At 38.6% G+C, this 24,009-nt stretch overlaps 3 protein-coding genes and 1 non-coding gene across 4 annotated transcripts; 2 read left to right on the top strand and 2 right to left on the bottom strand.

The window, feature by feature from the left end:
* Positions 1 to 13,924: 13,924 nt before the first annotated feature.
* Positions 13,925 to 15,256, bottom strand: NCU09190 (hypothetical protein; the record flags this gene model as incomplete). The annotated part of the gene is made up of 1 exon (XM_954007.2): positions 13,925 to 15,256. One exon carries the CDS (start codon positions 15,254 to 15,256, stop codon positions 14,402 to 14,404), a length of 855 nt encoding a protein of 284 aa, XP_959100.1. The 3' UTR covers positions 13,925 to 14,401.
* Positions 15,257 to 16,630: 1,374 nt separating this feature from the next.
* On the top strand, positions 16,631 to 18,865 carry stk-54 (serine/threonine protein kinase-54; the record flags this gene model as incomplete). Its single annotated transcript, XM_954006.2, has 2 exons — positions 16,631 to 18,470; positions 18,542 to 18,865. 2 exons carry the CDS (start codon positions 16,631 to 16,633, stop codon positions 18,655 to 18,657), a joined length of 1,956 nt encoding a protein of 651 aa, XP_959099.1. The 3' UTR covers positions 18,658 to 18,865.
* A 976-nt stretch (positions 18,866 to 19,841) lies between these two features.
* On the top strand, positions 19,842 to 19,944 carry NCU15217. Its single transcript has one exon. It is a non-coding gene; the product is annotated as a tRNA-Pro (tRNA).
* Positions 19,945 to 20,160: 216 nt separating this feature from the next.
* On the bottom strand, positions 20,161 to 23,189 carry NCU09188 (hypothetical protein). Its single transcript, XM_954005.3, has one exon. The coding sequence runs from the start codon at positions 22,948 to 22,950 to the stop codon at positions 20,230 to 20,232; it is 2,721 nt and encodes a 906-aa protein (XP_959098.1). The 5' UTR covers positions 22,951 to 23,189; the 3' UTR covers positions 20,161 to 20,229.
* Positions 23,190 to 24,009: the final 820 nt, after the last annotated feature.

Below are 24,009 nucleotides of genomic sequence, written 5' to 3'. Positions count from 1 at the left end.
TCTTCTATTGTTTAATATATAATATATAACGATTCTAAAATTTAAATATAATTGATTATACTATAGAATTCGCCTCTTATTATATTCTTTAATTTTATTAATTCGTTATATAGTATTGCGAAAGTTAGTCGGTAATTAGCTATTAGTATTAAAAATATTTTACTACTATAATTTTCTCTTCCGTAAATATTTTAATTCGGGTAATAGAGATTTATATTACTTACTATAATATCCCTTCCTCCCGGTCTTAATACAATCTCTTTAAAGGGGGTTTACTAATTCGCTTCGGATTTAGAATCCTAAATTAATAAATATATAAACTATACTCATACTTCCTCAACGCCTCTTCCTAATTATATCATTACCCAATTATTTCCTTACTCGTAATCCTACTATTCGGTCGTAAACTGTTTACTAATATACATCGTTATATACCTTTAATTAACGCTATTTAATACTTAATAACGAAACGTTTTAATATTAAATATACTACTTATAATTATATTCCGGCTTAATTCTTATATTGCTATAATATTATAACGATCTTCTATTTCAAATATAATTTTTATTTTATTATATAACTTCGCTATATTCTAGTAGAATATTTTTAAATTTATTAAATAAACGGTCGGAATTTAATAGACTTTTAATATAATCTAAAATTCAATTTTCGTATAATATTAATTATACCGGTAATTTATTATTACTATCTCGCGTATATTTTATTAAATTGGGCCCTAAATATTTTATATTCCTTCTTATAGGCGCTACGCCTCTTAATAGAACGAACTTCCTACTATTAAACTTCTAAATCTTTAAATAAAGTATTAAGGATATTAATATTGCTATTTTCTATATTAGGGCGGGCCTATTAGAGGGTCGTAGGGGCGGCCTAAGTAGTCTCTTAACGGTTTTAGTTTAGGGCCGGTATATTTATAATAATAATTAGTATAAATCGTAGAACGTACTCCCTCAATCGTTCTATAAACGCTATTAAAATACAGCCTCGTACAATTCTTACGAATAGATATTCGTTCGATACTATAGTATAACCTTTATAGTTATAAGGGAAGTACTTTTTAAATTCGGGTTGCTAATTAAAAGGGTAATTAACTTCGGATTCTACTATAATTATATTTAAATATCTCTTTTTAGTATAATAGAAGTACTATACTTCCTTCTTATTAGGGTAGAACCGGCCTAAATAATCGAATTCCTAATAATTATAATATTATTAGAAAATTACGTCCCGTTCGAAAAGTTTATAATAAAAGGTATTACCTATCTAGAAGAGGGAATTTCTTATTAAATATATTCTATTATTTACTATTAGTACTTCGAATAGTAAAGAGCCCCTTTTACTACTATACTTCCTTCGCTATACTTTCGCTCGGATAATATTAATATTATTCTTCTTAAATAAGCCCTTCGCTAATATATTAAGCTCAAAGTTATTAATAAACGCCTATAATACGCTTTAGGCTATTATTAAAACTATTCTAAAAGCGACTATTATATCCTAATAAAAGATATATATAGTTTAAATTTAATTTTTAAAATATTAGCGCCTTCCTTCTTCGCTAAACGTTACTACGTAGTCTCCGCTAAAATATAGCTTCGTTACCGCTTTAGCTTTAATTTTAAAATATTTTTTATTAATTATATTAATTATATTCGCCGCCGAGCGTCGCTCTTTATTAACTAATAGGGGTTTTCTATTTAATTTTACTATTAAGTACCGTTCGGCTCGGAAGGGGATAATAATTTAAATACCTATCGGTATAAAATAAATTCTCTTTAATTCTATTAGAGGGGTATTTAAACCTATAATAATTATAGTCTAAAATTTTAGAGGGGGGGACTTTTATATCTTTGTAATTTCAGTAACTATTTTCTTTAATTTATTTATATTATTCTAAAATTACTTCGCTTTATTATTTTTAATTTAAGGATTCTAACCGCGGGCGCGTAGGGTAGTTACTATAATCCTAAAAAGTTTTTCTACTTATACTACTTAATTAGTAAGCGGGCTATTAACGTTAAGAAAATTTATAATCTCTTTTATAAACTTTTCTCATTCCTTCTAAAATAGATTTAAAATTTCTAAAGTTTCTGCTAATTCTACGCCGGCTTGGAGTATTATCGTTATTGTACCGGCTCCGGTCGCTCCGGGTACGTATCGGCTCGATACTAACCCGCCCCCAACGCTTCCGGTCGCCCCAATACCTGCGTCTTCAATGCGCGATTGATGTAATATTATAGAGGGGGGTAATCGGACGTCCTAAATATAATTCTAATATTAAAAACGATTTTATCGCTATCGTCGACCAAGTACCCGCGTTTCAACGTTTTTGCGAGCTTTTTTTTACTTTTCTTAATATTATTACTATTAATAACGCTTAATAGGGAATTTGGTAGAGAGCCCGGCGTTAAAATAGCATACTTGTAGGAAGTATATACCGGGCGGTTAGAGGAGGCTAGAACTTTCGCTTTACTTTTATCTAATCCCTTTAATTTACCCTTCTTATATTTTAATAATTGCTCTAGCAGCTAATTATTATTATTAATAATAATATATTCTTACTTATTATTAATAGTATTAGCAGCATTAACAGTATTAAGAACCTCCAAACTGGGACTAGAGACTTTAATTCGAGAATAATTGCGTCTTACGCTATGGGGGATATAGCTACCTCTTCCGACTTAAATTACCCTACGGGGACCTTAAGTTTCTTTACTAGTATTATTATTACTAGCGACGGGGGTAGGAACGACGGCTTTATTACTAAAGGGACTATATTAATTCTTTAGCCTTCCTTTAGGAGCTGCTTTAGTTACTAAAATAATATAGAAATACTGGTTTTAAATATTTAGTGCCTCCTTAAAATACTAAAAAGGATAGTAGTCAATTTTATTAATTAATACTCTCTAGGGATTATTGTAATTATACCGCTTTAATAATTTATAAGTATATAGTAAGTTATACTAGTCTCTAAAATTACTACGGTAGGAGGGGAATTCTTAAGGGTAGAGGTTGCGATTTAATTATATTATATTAAATACCTTTATATACTACTCTATTAATATATTTAAACCCTAATTAAATATTTAAAGTTTATAATCGCCTAATCAACCCTTCTATAGATACTCATAATATATTTAGGTACTAAATAAGGCGATACCCTCCTTATATAAATCGTAGCGCTTCTAAGTAATAGTTTTAATAATATAGAATACTTTATTGAGATCCGCGTAGACTAATAATCCTTTTACTTTAATATTAATATTAATAGATTCGTTAGGGGAGGTAGTCCTACTACTAAAGTTGAGGTTAATTCTAATATAGTAGCCCGTTTACTTTAATTTACTAAATATAAATTTATTATCGATATACTTCAATAGTTTTAGTTGGGTTTCTCTAAAGCTAGTATTTATAAGCCGCTTAGTATTAATAAAAATAATCAAATCGCTGCTAAATATTATATATTACTAGCAAATAAAAAAGGCAGTCTTTATTTATACTATTTAAGTAGGTACGGATCCTATTTAAACCTTAGTTCTAGCGGTGGTATATACTTTTTAGTACTTTTATTAAAGCTTCTCGAAATTAAAATCGTTATTAGAATCGTTATTAGAATTGTTATTTTGCCGGGGCTAGGTAGACTAGGAAGGTTAGGGGGAGAGAGACTATATTATAGGGCTTGCTGCCCGTAGCTGGAGTAACTAGCAGTCTCGCTAGTCCGAGTCTCAACCGGCCGGCAACTGATGCGACTAATTAGGTCGCTTGCCGCTGCGGCACTCCAATGGCCCGTGCGCGCGTACGTCCCTTAAAAAGGATAGCTGGCTATACCCGCCTAGAGGGCGCTCTTTTACCCTCTTTTCTTCTTTGTAGAACCTTATTAATTAATTGAGGCTAGTATTTATACTAATTATATTATACCCCTTATATTAGGTTCTACCGCTCGTTTTTATTAGCGGATATAGTAGAATTTAGTAGCGGAATAGTAAAGTAGAAATTAAAGACGGCTAGTAATTTACAACGTAGTATTATAATATTTATTAATTATTATAGTCGGATTTAATAATATAAACTTTAATAATATAGAGGAGTTCTATAATTCCTAAAGTAGTAACTAATAAAATACTAGTAGCAGCACTCCTAGCGATAGCCTTATAAAGAGCCTTATTAAAGTACTAAACGGTAGTACTTCTTTTTATAATTACATTAAGTCTTTTTTCTTTAATTTTAATCCTAACCCTATCTTTACTCTACGTTTGGACTTCCTACTTATAGACGTTTTAATAAACTAAACAGCGGGCTCTAATATCCCCGTTTTAAGTACCTCTACTAATTAGGATAATAGTTATAGTATTACTCTATATAAAAGAAAGCTTCTTAAATTCTCTAAGTAAGATAGGCAGCCTTATATATTCCTTTTTTATTATAATAAGCTTATTAAAGCGTATAATACTAATATTAAGGCCGGGCTTCGTACCGATTGCGATGCTACGTAGTATAAGATCTTTAATATACTTTCTAATAATAAGTAATTATAATTAGAAGGGTTCTAAATTAGTAAAACCGTTTGTAGTAAAGAAGACCCTATAGCTTTACTCGATTAAATTTAAGTAATCTTCGGTTCGTACTAGAGTAGGGACATTATTTTTAATAAATTTTCTTACTTTTATTAGAAAAATAGAGAGCTATTTACGACTTTCCTTACTACCTTCGATAATAAATTCCTAAAAGCCGGCGGTTATAATTAAGAGAGCCTAACTAAATTAATATACTTCCGTTATATAATTAATAAAAAGTTTTATAATAAATTCTTCTTAGTAAACCTTTTAAATAATTATTGTATATATATAGCCTAGATATAATACTATACTACCGGTTACGAACGTACGTTTAAATTTAAAAAAGACTATTATAAATACCTTTATAATTAGTAGGGTTACTCTATTTAGAGTAGTGGCTTCTATTTCCCTACGTCCTACGCTAATATTCCGAAACTTAATAACCAATATTAATAATTTTCTACTCCGCCTTCGAATTTATTTAAAAACTATACTACGGATATTAATAGTAATACTATTATAGGAATTATTCGTATTAGTATATTTACTAGGGGTTGTAGTAATCGAGGGCGAAGCGGTTTAAATTCGTCTACTTCCTTTAAGCGTACTAAGTAAATTTCTAATAAAAAATACTAAAAGTATAAGGATAATAATTTATACCTCCGTTATAAAGCTTTTAATTACTATATAAATAATTATCTTTATTTATTAGTAATTCCCCTGAATAATAATATTTATATTTAAATTACTATTATAAAGATTCTTCTATTATTAAAAGAGGACGAAGAATTAAATTCCGCCCCTAAATAGGGAAAAGAGTAATTCCGGAGTGAAGTTGGGCTTCGGAGCCCTTAGAAATACTAAATAAAGTAGAAAAATTCAAATCTAAATTATAAATAGAAATAGAACCTATATTAATCCTACTCGTTATTAACGACCGTAATTTATTTTATACCTTTATTAATAAGGGTTACTAATATTATATTATAATTAGTAAGAAGGTTATCGAAGATTTTAATATTCCTATTATTTCTATTAAACTCCGCCGTATAAAAGGAGCCTCTACTACTATAGAGGGAATTACTATTTAAAAATTTACTTACTTCCTTACTAAGGTTAATAAGTATATATATTTAATATATATATATATTATCCCCCTTTTAGAATTTCCTATTATTTTAAGTAAATTATAATTGAAGGTAATAAAGGTATATTCCGTCCCTTATAAAAAGAGGATATATTTAGGTATTATAGACTATTAAGTTCTATATATTAAAGGAGAATAAATATTGGATATAGATTTTATTAAGGATATTAAATCCGCTACCTACGTACTTATTATTACCTTTATAGGCTATATTTACCGCTTATAAAAAGAGTTCGGTAGCGAAACGGCCGAGGAAGTTATATATATAGTTAGTTTAAAGGATATAGAGAAGGCGCTATAATTAAAGAAGGTCTATATTAAAGAGTAGTTCGAAAAAATAATTCCCTTAGTATATTATAACTTCTTTCTATTATAAATAAAAGAGAACGTTAATAAACGGAATCCTTATTACCCTAGTATTAATTATTATATTAAAATTAAGAAAGGACCCGATAGTAAGGAGTTTCTCCTACCTTTTAGCCTATTATATAGTATAACCTATAAAAAATTTTTTATCCTAAAGAAGATATTAAAGGATTTACTAAATAAAAGGTTTATTAAAATAAGTAGTTTTAAAGTGGGTACTTTTATATTATTTATCCGGAAGCTGGGTAGTAGCCTCCGCTTCTATTATAACTACCGAACTCTAAATATTATTACTTAAGTAAATTAGTATCCGTTACTACTTATTAAAAAAACGTTCCGTATTTTAAAGGGAGTAAAATAATATATTAAAATTAATATTATACAAACCTTCTATAAAATTCGTATAATTATAAGAGAAGAATAGAAGATAGTATTTAAAATTCGTTATAATTTATTCGAATAGTTAATCGTCCCCTTCGGACTAATAGGCGCCTTAACGACCTTTTAATAATATATTAACTTCATCCTACAAGAATATTTAAATAAATTCTATATAGTATATATAAATAATATCCTTATTTATACTTCGGGCTCTAAAGCGGACTACGAAGCTAAAGTCCGTTTTATATTATAGAAGTTCCTAAATATTAAATTATACTTTAATTTAAATAAATATAAATTCGCTATTAAAAAGGTTAAATATTTCGGGTTTATTATTTATATTAGCGTTGGAGTTTAAGCTAACCTTAAGAAGGTTAAAGCGATTTTTAAATAATTGCCTCCTACTTCCTAGAAGGGTATATATAGCTTCTTTAAATTCGTTAATTATTATAAAATATTTATACTCCAATTTTCTAAAATTGTAGCCCCCCTTACAATATTAACCGGTAAAAAAGTAATGTTTAAATAAATAAAAGAATATAAAATTACCTTTTAATTATTAAAAATACTATTTACCCGGGCTTTAATTCTTACTAAATTTAATCCGGATAAGAAAACGTTCCTCGAAACAAATTACAATAGCTTTATACTTAGGAGTATTATCTCTCAAAAGGTTAATAGTATTAGGAAACGTACGGTTGTAAAATACTATTTATAGAAGTTTAACGCTATTAAATAGAACTATCCAATTTATAATAAGGAGATATTAATAATTATTAATTATTTAGAATAATAATTAGTAGAGATATAAAGCTACGAATCTTTTACTATTCTAACGGACTACTATAACTTTAAATATTTTATAAAAATATAATGGCTTTCAGAATATTAAGTATAGTAGGCCGAATACTTATCCTATTTTAATTTTAATATTAAATACCGGCCGGGGAAAGAGGGCGTAGTCCCTAATATACTTTTTTATAGGGAATAGGATATACCGATAAAGGAGAACTAAAAAGCCTACGACCTATAAATAATCCCGAATTTTACGCTAGAGAAATATTCGCCGCTTCGGATCTCAATATCCCGGGTAGTCCTCTCCGGGTAGGAAGGCGTATAAGTATTTGAAAATCCGGATTTGTAATAACTTTAGAATTAAATAGTGTTAAAAGATTATTTCTATTAATAAATTAAGATTATAGTTTAAAATAATAATAAATACTTTAACCTAATATTAAAGCTAAAAATCTAAATTACGGACTACAATATTAATTCTAGAGGCCGCTTCCTTTATTAAGGCCGTCTCTAAATCTTAGGGGCCCTGGTATATATTAAATCTAATATTATAAACCTTATAGACTAGTTTTAATAGTTTAATATACTTTATACTACTCTAATATAGGTAATTTATAATTCGTATATCCTTAATTATTTTAATTGTAAGGGTACAATAGCCGCGCTTAATTGGCACTTCTATTAGCCGCTATTAGGTATTTATATATAGTAGTTCCTTTATAACTATTATACTTATAGTTTTATAAAGGTATAGAAAGAGTAGAAACGAAGTTTAATATAGTTACTATTTATATTAGATTAATTTAATAGAGAAATATAGATAAATTTTATTACGGACCTCCTTAAGGCTAATAGTAATACTTATTTCTAAGTAATTAAGGATTAATTAAATAAAAGTATAATATTAGAGCTAATACTTTTAATAGAAGCCGAATTATATACCGAACGTTTTTTATAATACTTTATATATTATTATAGCTTCCTACAATCTATTATAAACGACTAAGGGTTAAATTAGATTAGCTAATTCTAAGCGAAACTCTATAAACTCCTTAATATTAAACGTTTTCTAAATATAATTTACTACCTACAAACCAACGGCGGCCCCAAATAGATAAATTAAGAAATATACGTATACCTCCGAACGGTAGTTAATTATATATAAAATAATTAGAATAAATAGTACCCTATAGCCTAATTAACTATTAATAGCCGTATTAATACCTCTATCGGGATATCTCCCTTCTTCGTTATATATAAATTTAATATAAAACTTCCAATTTCTATTATAAAGGAAGAAGCCCGTTTAAAAACTCCCCTTCTCTCTACTAAAAAACGGGTTTATTAATTCGTACGAAAGCTATAGTAAATTATAGACCTATATTAAATAATTATAATTATAATTACCTAAGAGTAAGAGAGATTTGCTAATTAATATTGCTAGCCGGCTGAACGTTTCTAAATTAAAAATAAAATTTAATTTAATTTAAAGAACTATATAATAGACTGCCTAAAGAAGAAATTTAATTAATTATATACGAAATATATAGTTTCTAAGGTCCTCTCTCCGTACGTAGTAGAACTTTTTAGCCTTCCCCGAATTATTTATAATATCTTCTATATTAATTTTCTCCGTCGAACTACTATTAATCCCCTCCTAAGTTAAAGATTTATTAATAATTAGCTACTTACTATTAAAGTTGAAAGAGAATTAAAATTTTAAATCGAAGAGATTTTATATACTAATATTATAAAAAGATATAAAGGAATAGTTAAAGAAGTCCTAATAAAGTAGAAAAAGTATTAGGATTTAATTTAAGAATTATTATAGGAATTCTTAGAAACGGCGGCGTTAAACCGGTTCGAAGCTAAATATAGTTTAACGATAATAAATAACGGACCCTTTAATTATTATATTAAGAAGTACCCGCCTAATAATATATAGGACTATAAATTTACTAATAGATAATATAAAATTAATTACAGAATTACTACTAAGAAATAAAGTTAAAAATTCTTAAATAATATTATACTAAATAAAAATTTTATTCGGGTTAAGCCTAAAACTATTTTAAAATACTAAATATCTTTTATAATATTATTATTTAATAAATCCCTTATAGCGCCGTCTATATTAAAAGAATTAATATCCTCCCTTTTACTACTAGTAAGATTCTTAAATATAGGTTTGTATATATTATAAGGGTAAATATTCTCTAAGTATATATTAGGTAGTAGTAAGGGGAGTAATCGAATACCGTCCGAAGGATAGACCCCGAGGGGTAATTAAAGGACTAGAGCATCCTATTATTCGAATTTACGAGGGGTAGTAATAGCGGGGGTATTAATATAAGGGCGTTTACTAGGAGTATTATCCTTCTTATAAATTAAAAAATAATATTTAAATTAAGTACCGGAAGGGCCGGCCACCGGGGTAGAGGATTTAATAATAATAATAGTAACTACCTCTTTCTTCTTCTTCTTCTTCTCTTCGAACTCTTTATTATACTAATTAATAAACTTATTTATTAATTTTATAATAGGGGGGTCTACTACTTACTTTACTTAATCTATATTAAATTCTAAAGTAGCTATCTTCTTCTAAAATTCAATTAATTAAATTCCTAACGAAGAATTAATATTAGATTCGCCGGGCTCAATAGTAGGATTCGGCGGGCGGGCGACGGCCGCCTTAATATTAACTCTACCTTAAGAGCTGCTATAGAAATTAAATTTAAAATACGGAACGGGTAAAATAAATAATTTATAAGGGAATAAAGCCTTTTTCTTTTAAGAAAAAGAAATTAAATAGCGCTTTAAAAGTAATTAAGAAAATAATTTACTAGGGACTAGAAATATAACTAACGGTATATTAGGCCGCGAAGGCGTCCTAAACCTAAATTAGAGTTAATTTGTAAACTACTTTACTATACTAATAAAGTAAATAAATAATAGCTAAATTGCCTATAGGAGTAGCAATATAATTATATTTATAAAAAAAGTAATAAATATATTAATTAGGCTAAAGTTTAATTACTTTAGTAACGAGGGCCGAAATTGTATTATCGGTAATAGTTTTACTAATACCGATTATAATTATACTAAGCCGGGTTTAAACCGGCTTAGGGATCTTAAGCTTCTTAGGAGCTAGAGTAGGAATCGTAAGTAAGGCGGGGGAAGAGCCTTACTACTATTACTATTATAAGAATTATTAGAATTATTAGAATTAAACAAATTAATTGAAATTAGGCTAATTAGGAATATTAAATATTTTAAACGAATACTACCGATATATTAGTACGAAAATAGAGTAAGAATAAAATAAACGATAGAATAAAATATAGGGAAGTAGTAAGGGAGCGAAAGTAATAAAGGAGTAAGAAAGAGAGAGATAAGGTAAAAAGTAGGGCAATAGAGAAACGGCAGTATAAGGATATTTATAATAAAGGGTTATAATTTCGTTAAAGAAGGAGAAAGGAGGAAGAGGGAGAGAGAGGGAGCGATTTGAAAGATATAGATTATTCGAATATAATATAAATAATAGTAAGGAGGAGGCTTATCGTCTAATTTTAGGGGTATATATAACGGAATATAAGCTTATAAGTAGTCTTTTAATTAGAGGGGAGGAGGGGGCTAATATTATAGGGCTTACTACCCGTAATTAGAGTAACTAATTATCACGGGGCAAGGCCAAAGGTAGGGGGTAGGTTGGATATGCGTAGTTGTACGAAGAGAGGGAAAGAGAGGTGTGCGCAGGTCTGGCGATATAGGGTAAGGCACGAAGGCCATACCCAGAGCTCAGACCAGTCGCACGTGCATACGCACGTGATATACTATTGGCCAATGGCAGCAATAGTACAACACGAGGCTCAACTGCCCATAGCAGGAGCCGTGCGTATGCAAGGCAGTCACGGCTAATCCTATGACACTAATAGTCTCGCCAATCCGAATCTCAACCGGCCGGCAGTTGATACAACCAATTAGGTCGCTTGCCGCTGCGGTACTCCAGTGGCCCGTACGCGCGTACGTCCCTTAAAAAGGATAGCTGGCCATGCCCGCCCAGAGGGCGCTCTTTTACCCTCTTTTCTTCTTCGTAGAACTTTATCGATTAATTGAGGCTAGTATTTGTGCCAACTGTGCTACACCCCTTATAGACTATAAGGGAGATTATAAAGGAAATTGGGGGGTTAATTGGGTGAAAGACTATAAATTACGCCTACCTTAACGGGCACTTCTCCCTTTCCCTCTCCCTCTACTTCTATTGCATTATAAATTACACTTTTAATAACTACCCTCTTTTACCTTATCCCTCTACTAATATTTTTTAATAATAGTAATAACGTTATTATTAAAATACTATATATAACGCTATTGCTATTGATTAGGGAATATAGACTATAAAGTAGTAATAAACTATACGTCTCTATTTATAATGAAGATTTTAAGTAATAGGATCTCTAATTCCTCTATTGCCCTCCGTAGTTATTCGAAGTACTATTTAAATCCCTCCTCCTTTTTCTCGTTATTAATAAGATATTGAAAAATAGGAATAGTAGTATATATAGACGTAATAATAACGTTTATAATTAGCGGCTTATAGAATTTATTAGTCTTATAAGTAATATTAATTATTAATACGTAGGGATATTGCTATTATAAAGATTCTTATTCTTTAAATACTTAAAATACTAAGTGAAATATAGTACTATTATTATTATTAAAGTTAATGTTAGTATAAATAATTAACTGGTTATCGTCGCTAAGTTCTACCTCCTTTTTTATTAATTATATAAAATTTTGGATATTAGTATAGCTAATTTATTACTCTTTATAAGTACGGAAATATATATTAGAATAGTTTTTAGTAATAAATAAAAGCTTTAAATACTTACGTTCGGCGAGCTATTTAATAGTACGGATTGAGAGTTCCTATTGGGCGAGAAAATTATAAATATATTCTACTTAAGCGTTTATAATAGCGAGACGGACTTTAATAAAAGTAATTATAGAGGTAATTGGAGGGTAACCGCGGTATTCGAAATTTATAGGGGTAATAATATAGAAATTCTCGCTATTGCCGGATATATATTTGAATTTAAATTTAAATAGGCAATCGTACGCAATCTTCTTAGAGTTATAACAAAGGCGGGCAATTTCTTTAGGGATAGAGTAATTATAATATTTAGTATATTTATATTATAGTTAGCTAAAGACGAATTTACTATTGTAAATATAAAATTGCTACTTTATTAACCTTATACGATAGCGGTAATAAAAATCGTAGACCGCTTTAATAAGCGCCTATTCTTCTATAAAATTAATACGAAAAAGTTTATTATTTTTATCGATTGATTATACTAGTTTGTTAATTCGGGGAAGCTCTAGCTAATTCTCGTTATTATTCGCGGCGGTATAGAAATTAGCTACAAATAAGGATTGAAATAATTATAATACTATAAAGCAGTTAGTAATTAATATTAATTACAATACGAACGCTTCACTATTAATTACTCAATTAAGCGTAATCGATTTGGTAGGTATAGCGGTGGTCGGGTTAAGGGTATATAATTGTATAGCAATAAAATATAGCTTTAACTATGCTAGAAAATATTATATATTAAAATCGTTGAATTTTATTAACATTTCGTTAAATGTTACATAACATTCTAAAAGTGGGTTTTACTATACAAAACGCGGGACTTTACATGTCAGCTGTCATCGGTTAGCATGTGGGGAAAAAGGGGTGCGGGGAAGTTAAAATAGGGTGCGCGAGGACATTAGGGACGGTGCGGCAAGTTAAGCTCTATATTATAGGGGTGAAGCGCTATAGGTAGTTCTTGACTACGTTCTTTACTGCACTACAGCTCGATTTTGAGCCGTAGTGCAGTAAGGAAAACGGTTAAGAATTGAGAAGATTCAAGCCCTCTGATTGGTCGAATCGACGATTTGGAGAAAGTGCAGATGGTTGCAGGTGGTTGCAGCGACCTACATGAAAATTAACCATTTTTACTGCGATTTACCGAACACTGCGCAGTTCAGTAAGCCAGTATGCTTACTACGACCCGAACCCTGCAAATCTGAATACCCTCTAACTTTTTACTGCGGTAACGAACACGCCCTAAAGTTTCCCCCCTCGCCGGCCATTTTTCCTCCCCGCATACAGAGTAGAGTAAATGGAGGTCATCTTTGGTAGTCGATTTTGGTTCGTTTCCGGTGGCCTTGTTGGTGTGCCTCAGAATGGTACCAATATCATCATGCTGATTGCCGCTCTCGTGAGGCCCAGCGCGGACAATTGCGTAATCCAAGCTATGAAAGTTAGGTAGCCGAGGCGGCGTGTCGACTGATAGTCTGGCCCTGACTGAACTAGAGTTGTCGATTGATGTTGAAAGTTAGGTGCTTCTATATAAAGTGACTACGTTCGTAGTCTGTTGGTGGTGTTGTAGGTACCAGGTATGATTGTCCTATAAATGTACGATTTTCCAGTTATATATACCCCTAACACGACTAACACAAGAATTTAACAGAAGGGTGTCGTACGTTGCATTATCTCACAGCAGACGACTAAACGACGGTAGCTCGTACTCCTTATGGAATGAGAACAAACACAGCCAAGCTTCTGAACACAGAGAATCACAAGCACACAGAGATGATACAATAAGGAACAATAATAAAGATATGCATGGTAGGCCACTTGGATATTCCGACATAGTCTCCCCACGCGCCCATTCCCTTGATCATTAACCCCTCCATGCCATGATGAAGTGCGTCTTTGAGACCGCCCGCCTGGTTCGAAGCAGAAGCTTTCCGCAATGTAGTGCCGAGTAAAGGAAGAAAGCAGAGAACAATAGAGCGCTAAGCAATGTTGGAAAGGTAGATATGATAGTGATGATGGTCCTGGTAATGCTGCAGATGCTGAGAAAAGAGATGCTGATGATACCGTAAACAGTGATGCTAAGAGAGTTCGTGCTTGGGGAATTGGGGGCATCGGGGGCATCGGTTTCTTTTTGAACTCGATACTGTCGAATCGAACACGCCAAGACAATGCCGGGGTATCGCCGAAGGGAAGAAGGAAGGAAACAGGCAATTTGGAAAGAAAAGACCACTCCGGAATGCAAAAAGAGAGCTTCCAGCCTCTCAGATCTTGAGGCTAGCTGTTGCCTTCTCAAGGTCTTCCGTGGTACCCGCAGCAAGCCCGAGTACTGGCGCGGGTCCCGAGGACGCCGGGTAGGTGTTGGGTGTGAGCCACCACTCCTCGGAACGAGGTCTTTCCCCCCAGAGAACGTACTTTCTCTTGGAGGGGTCAGAAAGAAACTCGTAGTCATATTCTTCCTTGTTCTCCCCGTTCCCGCGAAGAACCTTTTGTAAGTATATGTGCCCTTGCAAATATAACTCGTCCCCCCTCATCCCATTCTTCCTGCCAGCATATAATGTGACATGAAGATCTGCTGGCAAAGTCTCATTCGAGACTCGCCCGGTGATGACGTTGGTCTGTTTCCGAACAGTTCCCAGTTCGTCATGCAAGTTTTGGTCCTCGTGAGGACCGGTACGGACTACTGCGTAGTCGAGACCGAGGAGTGACAATCGCTGGCGAATTATGGTCTGAACTTGGGCGAAGTTTTCATTGCCCTGCTGGTTCTTTGCGAAGCGCCTGCGTGGCTCCTCAATCCACACAATATTCTCATCGCGCTCGAGGCCGAATTGTGCCGGGTCAAACGTTCTGGCGTTGTCGCTACTTCTGGAGCCTGCGGGCCCCCGTCCTCGGGAGCTGGGACCCCAGACACCTGGTCCTCTACCGCCGGCATTCTTCTGAAACTTGTCGCGAGCCGTTGCCGCAGCCGCCTTCTTTCTCAAAATGGTGTTGAGGTCTAAGCCATTGCCTTCGATTTGATCTCCAGGATAAAATCGGATATGGCTGGTGGGGTTAGGAATCCGCCGTTCCATGCCGGGGATTTTGCCGTCTTTGGTTCTCCAAGGTCCGGTGGGAGGCATCTTGTTGCTTTTGCTTATGAACGGAAAGTTAGACTTGGAAGACATAGAGATGGGGAATATATTGGGTAGCTTACTTGTCTGGTTGTGTGCTGGTTGGTCTGTAATTCCTTGAAGGTTGAAGTTCCCTGATTACGTTGTGTTGTCGTTGTTGGACACTGGTGTCTGGAGGACTGAAAGTGGTTGGAGAAAAGAGGAGAGGAATTGTGCGAGGGCGCATTTTATCTACCAGAAGAAATGGAATATCTGGACCTTGAGACCTGTGATCGTTTCACTTGGACTGTCGGAGTGAATGGCCTGGGACGCATAGGTTCAGGTGAAGCTTGGTGTTGGCTGGGTAACAAGTCTGATTTTGAAATCCAGGACCTTGAACCTGTGGTTCATTCACCTCGAATATGGGAGTGAATGATGCTGGATGGCAAGTCATGACGGTAAACCTTGGTGTTGCTCAGGTAACAAGTCTGATCTTGAAGGTTAGAACCTTGGAGCCGAACCTGAGCCATCAAGGCTCGTAGACCTCAGACACGAGGGCATGGTGAATGGGGGATCAAAGAGCTGGCTGTGTGGATGGTGTCTCAACCTGGCGGACGATGGTGGACAGACTGGGAGGGGTTCTTCATCTGCGCAATGATGCTTTGTCTTTAAGTTTCATGGTGGATGGGGAACGAGAGACGCATTCGATACGGGGATACAGGAAAGAAATATCGGTCCACAATGAAGAAGCAAATGACACCGGAGAACTAGCTCCCTGACAGTGTCTCAAGGAAAAGAAGACTTCAGTTTATATCAGAATTGACAAGTTGTTTGACGTTTGTCAATTTGTATGTACTGGACGATTGCTCATGTGAGTTTGTGGATGAAGCCGGGCACATTCGATGATGGAGAGGAGGGGACAAGGAAGTTGTGGATTTCATGGAATCGCAGCAAATTTGGTGGGATCGATTACGTGACAAAACCACACTGGCAACGGACAGGAAGGAGTAACGGACATGATCACGCTTTGGCTGAAGGATTGAACGTTCCTGCCTCCCAAGGTTTGACAAAGAATTGACTTCATTCCCTTGGGACGGTACGTACCTCTCGAGCCTCTCTCCAGCCACAGTGCGCAAACGGTTTGCTTCCCGGCAAGCCACGGCTTCACTTCGTTCAGTTCTTTGTCCCCCAAACCAACTGAACACTTCACGCAACAAACCTTGTGTTCAGGTCGCGACCGAAATTTCACCATCGCATATCCCCCAAGTTGGTGACTGCGGACGCTTCAAGTTGGTTATTCCTACAAGCCAAATCAATCACTTCCTCCCTTGTATATCTCTTGACAAATCAACAGAGGTTGCGCGCAGCATCATCAAAACCATCGACGACATGACAACCGACAAAATGGAGGATAAAAAGATGGAGGTCGACAGGGAGACGCATGTCATAACCAGTGATCCGACTCCCCCTCCTACCGCGCCATCCCCCACCAAGAACAGCAGCTCCCCCTCCATCGCCGTCTTCCACGATTGTCCTCGAGAGTGTCCGCAAGAGGATCATGTCAAGGTGGGGGGTGAAGCTCAACAAGATATCGACGACACCAAGTCCGACTCATCAGAGCCTGAATACTTCGACATTCACGACGACGACATGACTAGTCCCATTGAAGCCCTGAGCGACTATGGCCCTGGCGGCTTCCACCCCGTTCACTTAGGCGACACCCTTGGTCCTATCTCCGACCCTTCCCGCTTTCGTGTCCTCCACAAGCTCGGCCACGGCGGCTTCGGCACTGTCTGGCTCTGTCGCGACACTCAGGACGGCAAACCCAAAGCGCTCAAGATTCTTTCAGCTGATGCATCCGAAAAGGCGGCCAAGGCGTGTCCTGATTTCAAGGCCCTACAACTTCTCACCCACTCCGTCTCCCACGAAGAGGGTCTCTCCCAGTGCTTCCCTCATGCCCTCCGAGCTCATGAGACCGCCCAAGACCTCCTCCGAAAATACCACATCGCTTTGCCCTATGAGCACTTCTGGCTCCCCTACCAGCCCAACGGCTCGCACCTCTGTCTCATCGCCCCCTTTCTTGGTCCCAACCTAGAGTCATTCTGTGCCACCTACGGACACGTCACGGATCTGGTCAAACATGTGTGTTTCCAGCTTGTTGAGGCCATGCACTTCTTGCACCAAAAGGGGCTATGTCACGGGGATTTCCGGCCAGCCAACATTCTATTCTGCCTGAACGAGGAAGTAGAGAGAATGGGCGATGAAGAGCTGGTGGACGCTTTGGGAGGCGTGCAGATGGCGAAACTCACCAGAACCCCACTCGACAAGAACAACAAGGACGGAGCCAAGGAAGAAGAGAAGGAATGGCCAAAAGAACTTCCTCGGTATTTGGTCGGACAGGCGGACATGTTCAAGTTGATCCGTGGAGGATGGTGTTCACCAAGCGTTGCCGTCATCGATTTTGGTGTGTCATATCCTGTCACCGAGCCAACTGGCAAAGGAACGGGAATCCCGCTGGGCTACGCACCACCAGAGGAAGCAATCACAGGCAAGAACCAAGAGGGCAAAGAGAAAACATTGGTCAAGCTCGGACCAAAGAGCGATGTCTGGTCTCTTGGCGTCACGCTTGCTGAGCTTGTGTTGGACTACTTCCCCTTTGCGGACTCCAGCGACAAGTTATATGGGGTCAAGAACATGGAGCTGGTCATGGGTCCTATCCCAGAGCCCTTTCGCTCAGAATTCAGGGAGTGGTACAAGGGAATTTGGGGTCCAGATGGGACTGCATTACAGGATGTCGTCATGGTGACTGATCCGGAGACGGGCAAGTCAGTCTTAAGCCCATTATCGTTTTCGATCAAGCGGTGGAAAGAGGAAAAGGAGTACGCCAAAAAAGAGTCGGGCTACGAGGACCCGATCAGGTCTAGAATGTCGTTAGGATTGGAAACGCTGCACACAAAGCGCAGCGGGGCTGCTATTGAAGCTCAGTGGGCGAGGGACAAGACAAAATTACCAAGTTATACTTGGGAACAGACAGAGGAAGAGGATGAGATGGACGACGACCAGTTTCCTACGAAGAAATTCGATGACATTGAGGTGTTTTCGGATTTGCTTAGGAGCATCTTCAAGTGGATGCCGGAGGATCGGGTGAGCACGGCCGAGATCATGGCTCATCCGTGGTTCAAGGACCGTTACGCTCCCTCCAAGGACACGAAACGGGAAGGCGTGGTGTCAAGACTCTCTCAAGGTGTGCATTCTTTCGATCATTTTTTTTTCACTATATTTGAAAACCCTTTACTAATAATTTTTGTTCATCAGGCACATTTGGTATCATCAACTTCATGGTCGGATTCCCTTTCAAAGCCGGTAATTTCTTCTTCCGCGTGTTCTCGCGAGTGTTCGGCAATTTTGCGAACCCCCTTTGGTTCTTGTAGAGGGGCCGCTCTTGTACCAACAGGAGCAACGATCTTGAGGCTCAGTAAAGGACGTTGTTGATATGATCAGGACCAATAGTCAGGAGCCAGAAGAGGAACTGCTGGCTGGCAGGCATGCATGTAGCGAGGAGGAATGCGCGGCCATGGTGCCGCTGTGTATAGGAACAAGAAAACCTAAGCAAAACAAAAAAAACAAATCAAAACCCAAATCCCTCCATGAAAGCGTCTTGTCCAAGTGCCTGTGCAAAGGATATGCTGATGGTGTCTTTATCAGCGAGTGTCTCAAAGGTGTCTATGATGTGATGTGTACATGTGATTATTACCGTAAATTTGGTACCCACAGTGTATGGATAGTTTAACATCAAACCAATACGGTCACTGGAATCGTGCACAGTATGCAGTAATCAACATAGCTGAACGTCGCCCATGGTGAGAAAGAGTCACTAGCTATCGATGCTTGAAGTTTCTCAAACACATGTAATCGTGTGATTGTCGCAAAGGCGTGCTTCATCTGGTAATGATCTTGTGAAACTGCACAGTGTAGAGGTATTGATGTTTCCATTCGATGACAGGGATGTGCAAGCACAGCTCCAAATTCTTGTTCATTGTCAACCTACGACAAGCACCTCTTTGAGTGATCACCACGTTCAGTATAGTGGGCGAAGAAACCCTGAACATGAAACAAACAGTAAGGAGGCAGGCACAGCTTTCTTTTTTTGCGATGATGTAATGCGGAACAGATAAACACGTTAGATAGATATCTAATAACAACCAGCTTGATCAATCTTTAACGCTTCAGAACCGGGGTAAAGACCTTGCAAGGCATTGTAACCAAAACATCCATTATATTACTACCGTATTGAAAACGACGACGACGACGAGACAGGAGACAGAAAATATCTCCACCAATACTCCAAATCCAAGCCAAGGTCACGTAGAGGTACCTAAGAAATGCCAAGACGCTGTAATAGCCTCAATTCCCTACAATGCTCGGTAGCTACGGTAGTCAGTCTGCTATGCATGAGAAACCTACCTACCTACCTGGGTAGTGATGCTTCGTTAAGGTTCAGTTGTAAGTAAAGTAAGGTAGGTAGGTAGCCAATACTGCGGTACTGAGAGATTGTCAATCGTTGGGTGTTCTTGAAAGCTGTTGTCAACGGCTATTGTCAACAAACCACGTAATTGCCTCAATGGTCTAGTGGTATGATTCGCGCTTCGGGATATACCCTTGCTTGTGACAAGCAACACCAATGTGCGAGGTCCTGGGTTCGAATCCCAGTTGAGGCCTTTCATTTTTCACTTTTCGGTTTTTTTTTGGGGGGGCTTGGTTATGGTCTTTTTTTGCAAGAAGTAGGGACTGGTTTGCATGGAAGCTATACGCCGGATGAGTCAGGTGGGCCGATCTGACTGCGCAAGCCATTATGTCGGGCTGTTTTCTGGTCGCACGACTCCAATCCTTTCTACATGGCAGATACATGTGTACCTACTCGTTTGTGAGTTGGCTTGTGTGAAGTTCAGTTGTATTGTATCCAACGGATTTTGACTTAGGTAGCGAAAAACTTGCAAATAGTCCTAGATGAACATCGCGTCCTTGTTGGAATAGAAACCCAGCGATCTGATCCACAAGATATCCCCATGGTCAAGAATCAGCTTGTTGGGATCTCTGTGGCCTTCATCAGCCAGCTCCTTCCTGCCCGGGATATTTCTGCAATGGATATACTTCGACCTCTTTTCCTCGTCTTCTTGGTAATCCGCCATGCTACTAATTCTTTCGATGGCTGTGCCCCTCCTAAGATCCAAACAGACCAGTGACTTACCCCCAACTGACTCAACCTCAATCATGATCAACCCGCTCAAAAGCATCGTCCACATGCTTATCGGTCGATCAATCGAAAACCCTTCGCCTTTTCGCCTGCGGAACACTGCATTGAATGGTCCTCGCGTCTCCAAGCGAGAGAGAGATTCGTCCTGCAACAGTTTGGCCAGGATGAGCTGGTCGCCAATGCCGGTAACCGAGGATAGCTCAGAGACACTCTTGCAGAGGACCCGTCCGTGTAGAAAGTCATTCCACGGCCAATCGTGAACCCTGACACTCTTGGCGACCAGCACGATAAAGGCCGCCAGCACCCAGCAGTACGTCGTGATGTTGAAGGGATCCACGGCACTGATCCGGGGACCAACCGAGACACCAACGGCGATGCCACCACTGACAAGCACGATACAGAAAAGCATTGTGAGCGCCACGTAGCCCTTGCACTGGACCATGATGCCCTTTTCTTCGGCAACCCACGACTTCATCTTGTTCCCATAGCGGTCAAGCTCTCTCTGGTGGGCTTCGATCCGGCGCTGGAATGTGTCTCCATCATCGACAGGGGGGTGCTGTTGGGTATTCTTCTTGTTTCTGTTTTTTCCATTGTTGGTCGCACGCGCCATGCTGTCCACGCGGGGAAGGGCGCCAACTTCGTCCCCTCTGTGAAGGTTCTTGCGGCGCATCAAAGCTTTGGACAAAGGCCTGGGTGCATCTGCGGGACTATCATGATGTTTGCAGCGGTACTCCTCGGTGGTGAGCGAGAAGAAAGCGGTGTACTTTCCGTACATGTGGGGCTCGAACGGGCTTTCCTGTGCAGGTTGTGGTTGCAGAGTTTGGTAGGCGGCGGCGGCGGTAGAGGTAGATACCGAACGTGCAACGAGAAAATTGTTGAAGGAGATGAGCCTGAAGAAGTTCTGGATGAAGTAACCAGTGGAAGGATTTGCTAACAGCAGTGGCACGATGATCGTTATGATGTTGGACATTGATTCCACTTTGGCAAGTCGTCGAGGTTGCGCCGGTGTGGGAGGAAATTTTTGCAAAGGATCCCCATCTCTGTCAGGTGAATAGTCCCATGATATTGTTGTGCCAACGGAAGAATTGTCATCCAACACTGTTGGATGAGGACTGGGTGGGTCAGGCGGACACTCTGAAATCATGCCGTTGCCAAACAAATGATTGAGAGTCTGATTGAGAAGGTGAATACCATTCCGGCAGTAATTTACCACTACCGGGTCAGATGTTCCGAGAAAATTATTTTCCTCGTCCTGAAACACCATGGTCTGTGACCTCTCGAACCCAGTTTCGTAGATCATCTGAGTAACCTCGTAAGAGGTTGGGAATGTTTGCGTGAGTTGGCTGGTTCCTCTCAGGTGGATCATCATGTGCTCGAGCACCCTCGTTAGGGTGAGTCGGTACGTGTCGCACTTCTCACAGTACTTAAAACGAAGAGCCTTCTTCTTGCTCGCCGATTCCAGAAGCCCCATTTGATTCCCGTTCCCCGCTTCCAATCGTGAAATGAACCGGTCAATATCACCGGTGTTAAGGATGCCGGCTTCGGAGAGATCAGGTCCGCCTTGATGCCCACGCATGCCCTGTTGCCTGGGCAGCGGGATATCACTGTCAGCCTCAGCATTGTCGAGGGAAATTTGGGCGTACTTTTTGAGATCAGCTGAAAGCACCTTGACTTTGGTGCAGAACCTGGCCATTTGCGCAAGGATACTGGCCTGAAAATAGCGTCCGTCGACTGCTGAGCAAAGAAGACGGACTGAGACGCTCGTGCAATAGTCAACGAACTTGAAGAAGTCTTCATCGTTGACCTTGACATTGTCATCCTTTTGTGCTTCGGTCACGTCGTCTTCGATATTGGTTAAGTAGCTCAGAAGCAGTTTGCATTTTTGCATTTTTGACCGGTCGCAACGTTTTTCGTGATGCTGCGCCAACAGGCTCTCTCCATCGTAGGTTGAAATATTCAAGCATTGCATCATCCGGTCCGCGAGAACAGCGAGAATTGCATATGACTTCTTGGAATCAATGGCCATATCATCAGATCCTTCGAAGAGCAATGACTCTTCTTGAGTGACAGCCTTGACGAGCCTCTTGGCTTCCAACTCCCAGAGTTCTTCCTGTACTTGCTCCGTCACACCATACGGAGTAACATCGTCAAAATTGGGCAAATCGGTCACCATAAGGCCTGGCGCAATCGATGGAATGCCGAAACCTTTATGGGTCCTGAGATCATTCAGGACGTCTGCCTCGCTGAGACGGATGCGCCCTGCTGGCTCCAGTTTGGGCTTTGGAGCATCTGGCGTCTGTTGCGCACCAGGAGATGGGGCCTTCGATGGGGTCGACGATGGGGAGGACGTAGAGGGTGTGATGTTGGTGCTCTTGCCCCGGAAGTGCTTGAGTGTGCTTAGATGTGGCCATAATGCACCGCGTGTTCTGTCAGACTGCGTTGCGGGAGCGGGAAGTCTTCTCTTTCCCATTGTTGGTGAAGTCGCTTGAATGGGGAGATCAATTGTGGGGTTGAAGTGGCTTGGTAAAAGGCTGTGGATGAGTGAATCCACTGGAATTTGCCTGAGGTACTTGGGTGTGTGCGCGAGGGTTTTTGGCGATGAGTGTTGCGCCTAGGTAGGTAGGTAGGTAGGTAGAGGAACGTAGGATGTGCGAAGGTTGTTGAAAACCTGAGGATGAGCGAGAACTCAGTTGAGGTGACGGATCTGAAACTGAGATGCCGCGTGCTAAATGAAGAACCACCCAACAGTTCTTTTGAAGGCATCGATACCTAAGGTACCTGCCCAACTGAAATTGGTGTAGATAACACGCAGTTGCCCGGTTTAGCTGTCTGCTACTACCTGTAGGCAGCTACCATGGGCAGTGCTCACTGCCACTAGAGGTAGGTACCTAGGTACCATCCAAACGCCCTGCATTTTGTGGCTGTGTCCTTTCAGTGTGTACCTAGGTCTGTTCACAGGGCATTTGCCCCACTTTCTCTGCAGGAGCCCAGGTAGGTAGGTGGTACCTCTACGTAGACGTGTAAATGTGCATTTGGCAAAACCGACACCAATCGCTCCTTCTTTTGTCCTGCAGTCCGCCCGACTTTTTGAATGCAAATGAGGGGTTCTCCAAAATACAACCCAACTGCTCCGCATCAAGAGCCCCTTTTCAGCTTACCTCTCATCAGGCTCTCCTACACCACCTCTGATTTGGAAACGTGATGAAGCGGTGGCGCAAATCCGACGACGTTCATGATACCCTCCCAGCAGCCGCACCCGGGTTAAGCGAGCAGATGAGCACGCTGATTGGGGCAACGACATGTCTTTCAAAGCAGGCTCTGCTTAGCTGAATGCCTAACGTCCACGTCAATGTCCTTATCTCCCACTCATCTGCAGCTCTACTGCAGAATATCAGCTCTACCGGCATTGTTCGGAGAGCCTTGTCGGTTCATGTTTCTTCGTGGATCAGAGGTAAGGTCTTGACGTGAGGCCTCGATCCTGCGCCCCTTCTGCTTTACCGTACGCCATCCGCTCTGCAATCCCCCGTTC

The sequence above is a fragment of the Neurospora crassa genome, linkage group III (genome assembly GCF_000182925.2).
Source record: "Neurospora crassa OR74A linkage group III, whole genome shotgun sequence".
NCBI lineage: Eukaryota > Fungi > Ascomycota > Sordariomycetes > Sordariales > Sordariaceae > Neurospora > Neurospora crassa.
The sequence above is the reverse complement of the archived record's forward strand: the minus strand, read 5'-3'. Positions and strand labels throughout refer to the sequence as shown.

Bases quoted from the DNA above. Each gene is read 5' to 3' on its own strand.
- NCU09188 (XM_954005.3), bottom strand. From the start codon at position 22,950: ATGGGAAAGAGAAGACTTCCCGCTCCCGCAACGCAGTCTGACAGAACA.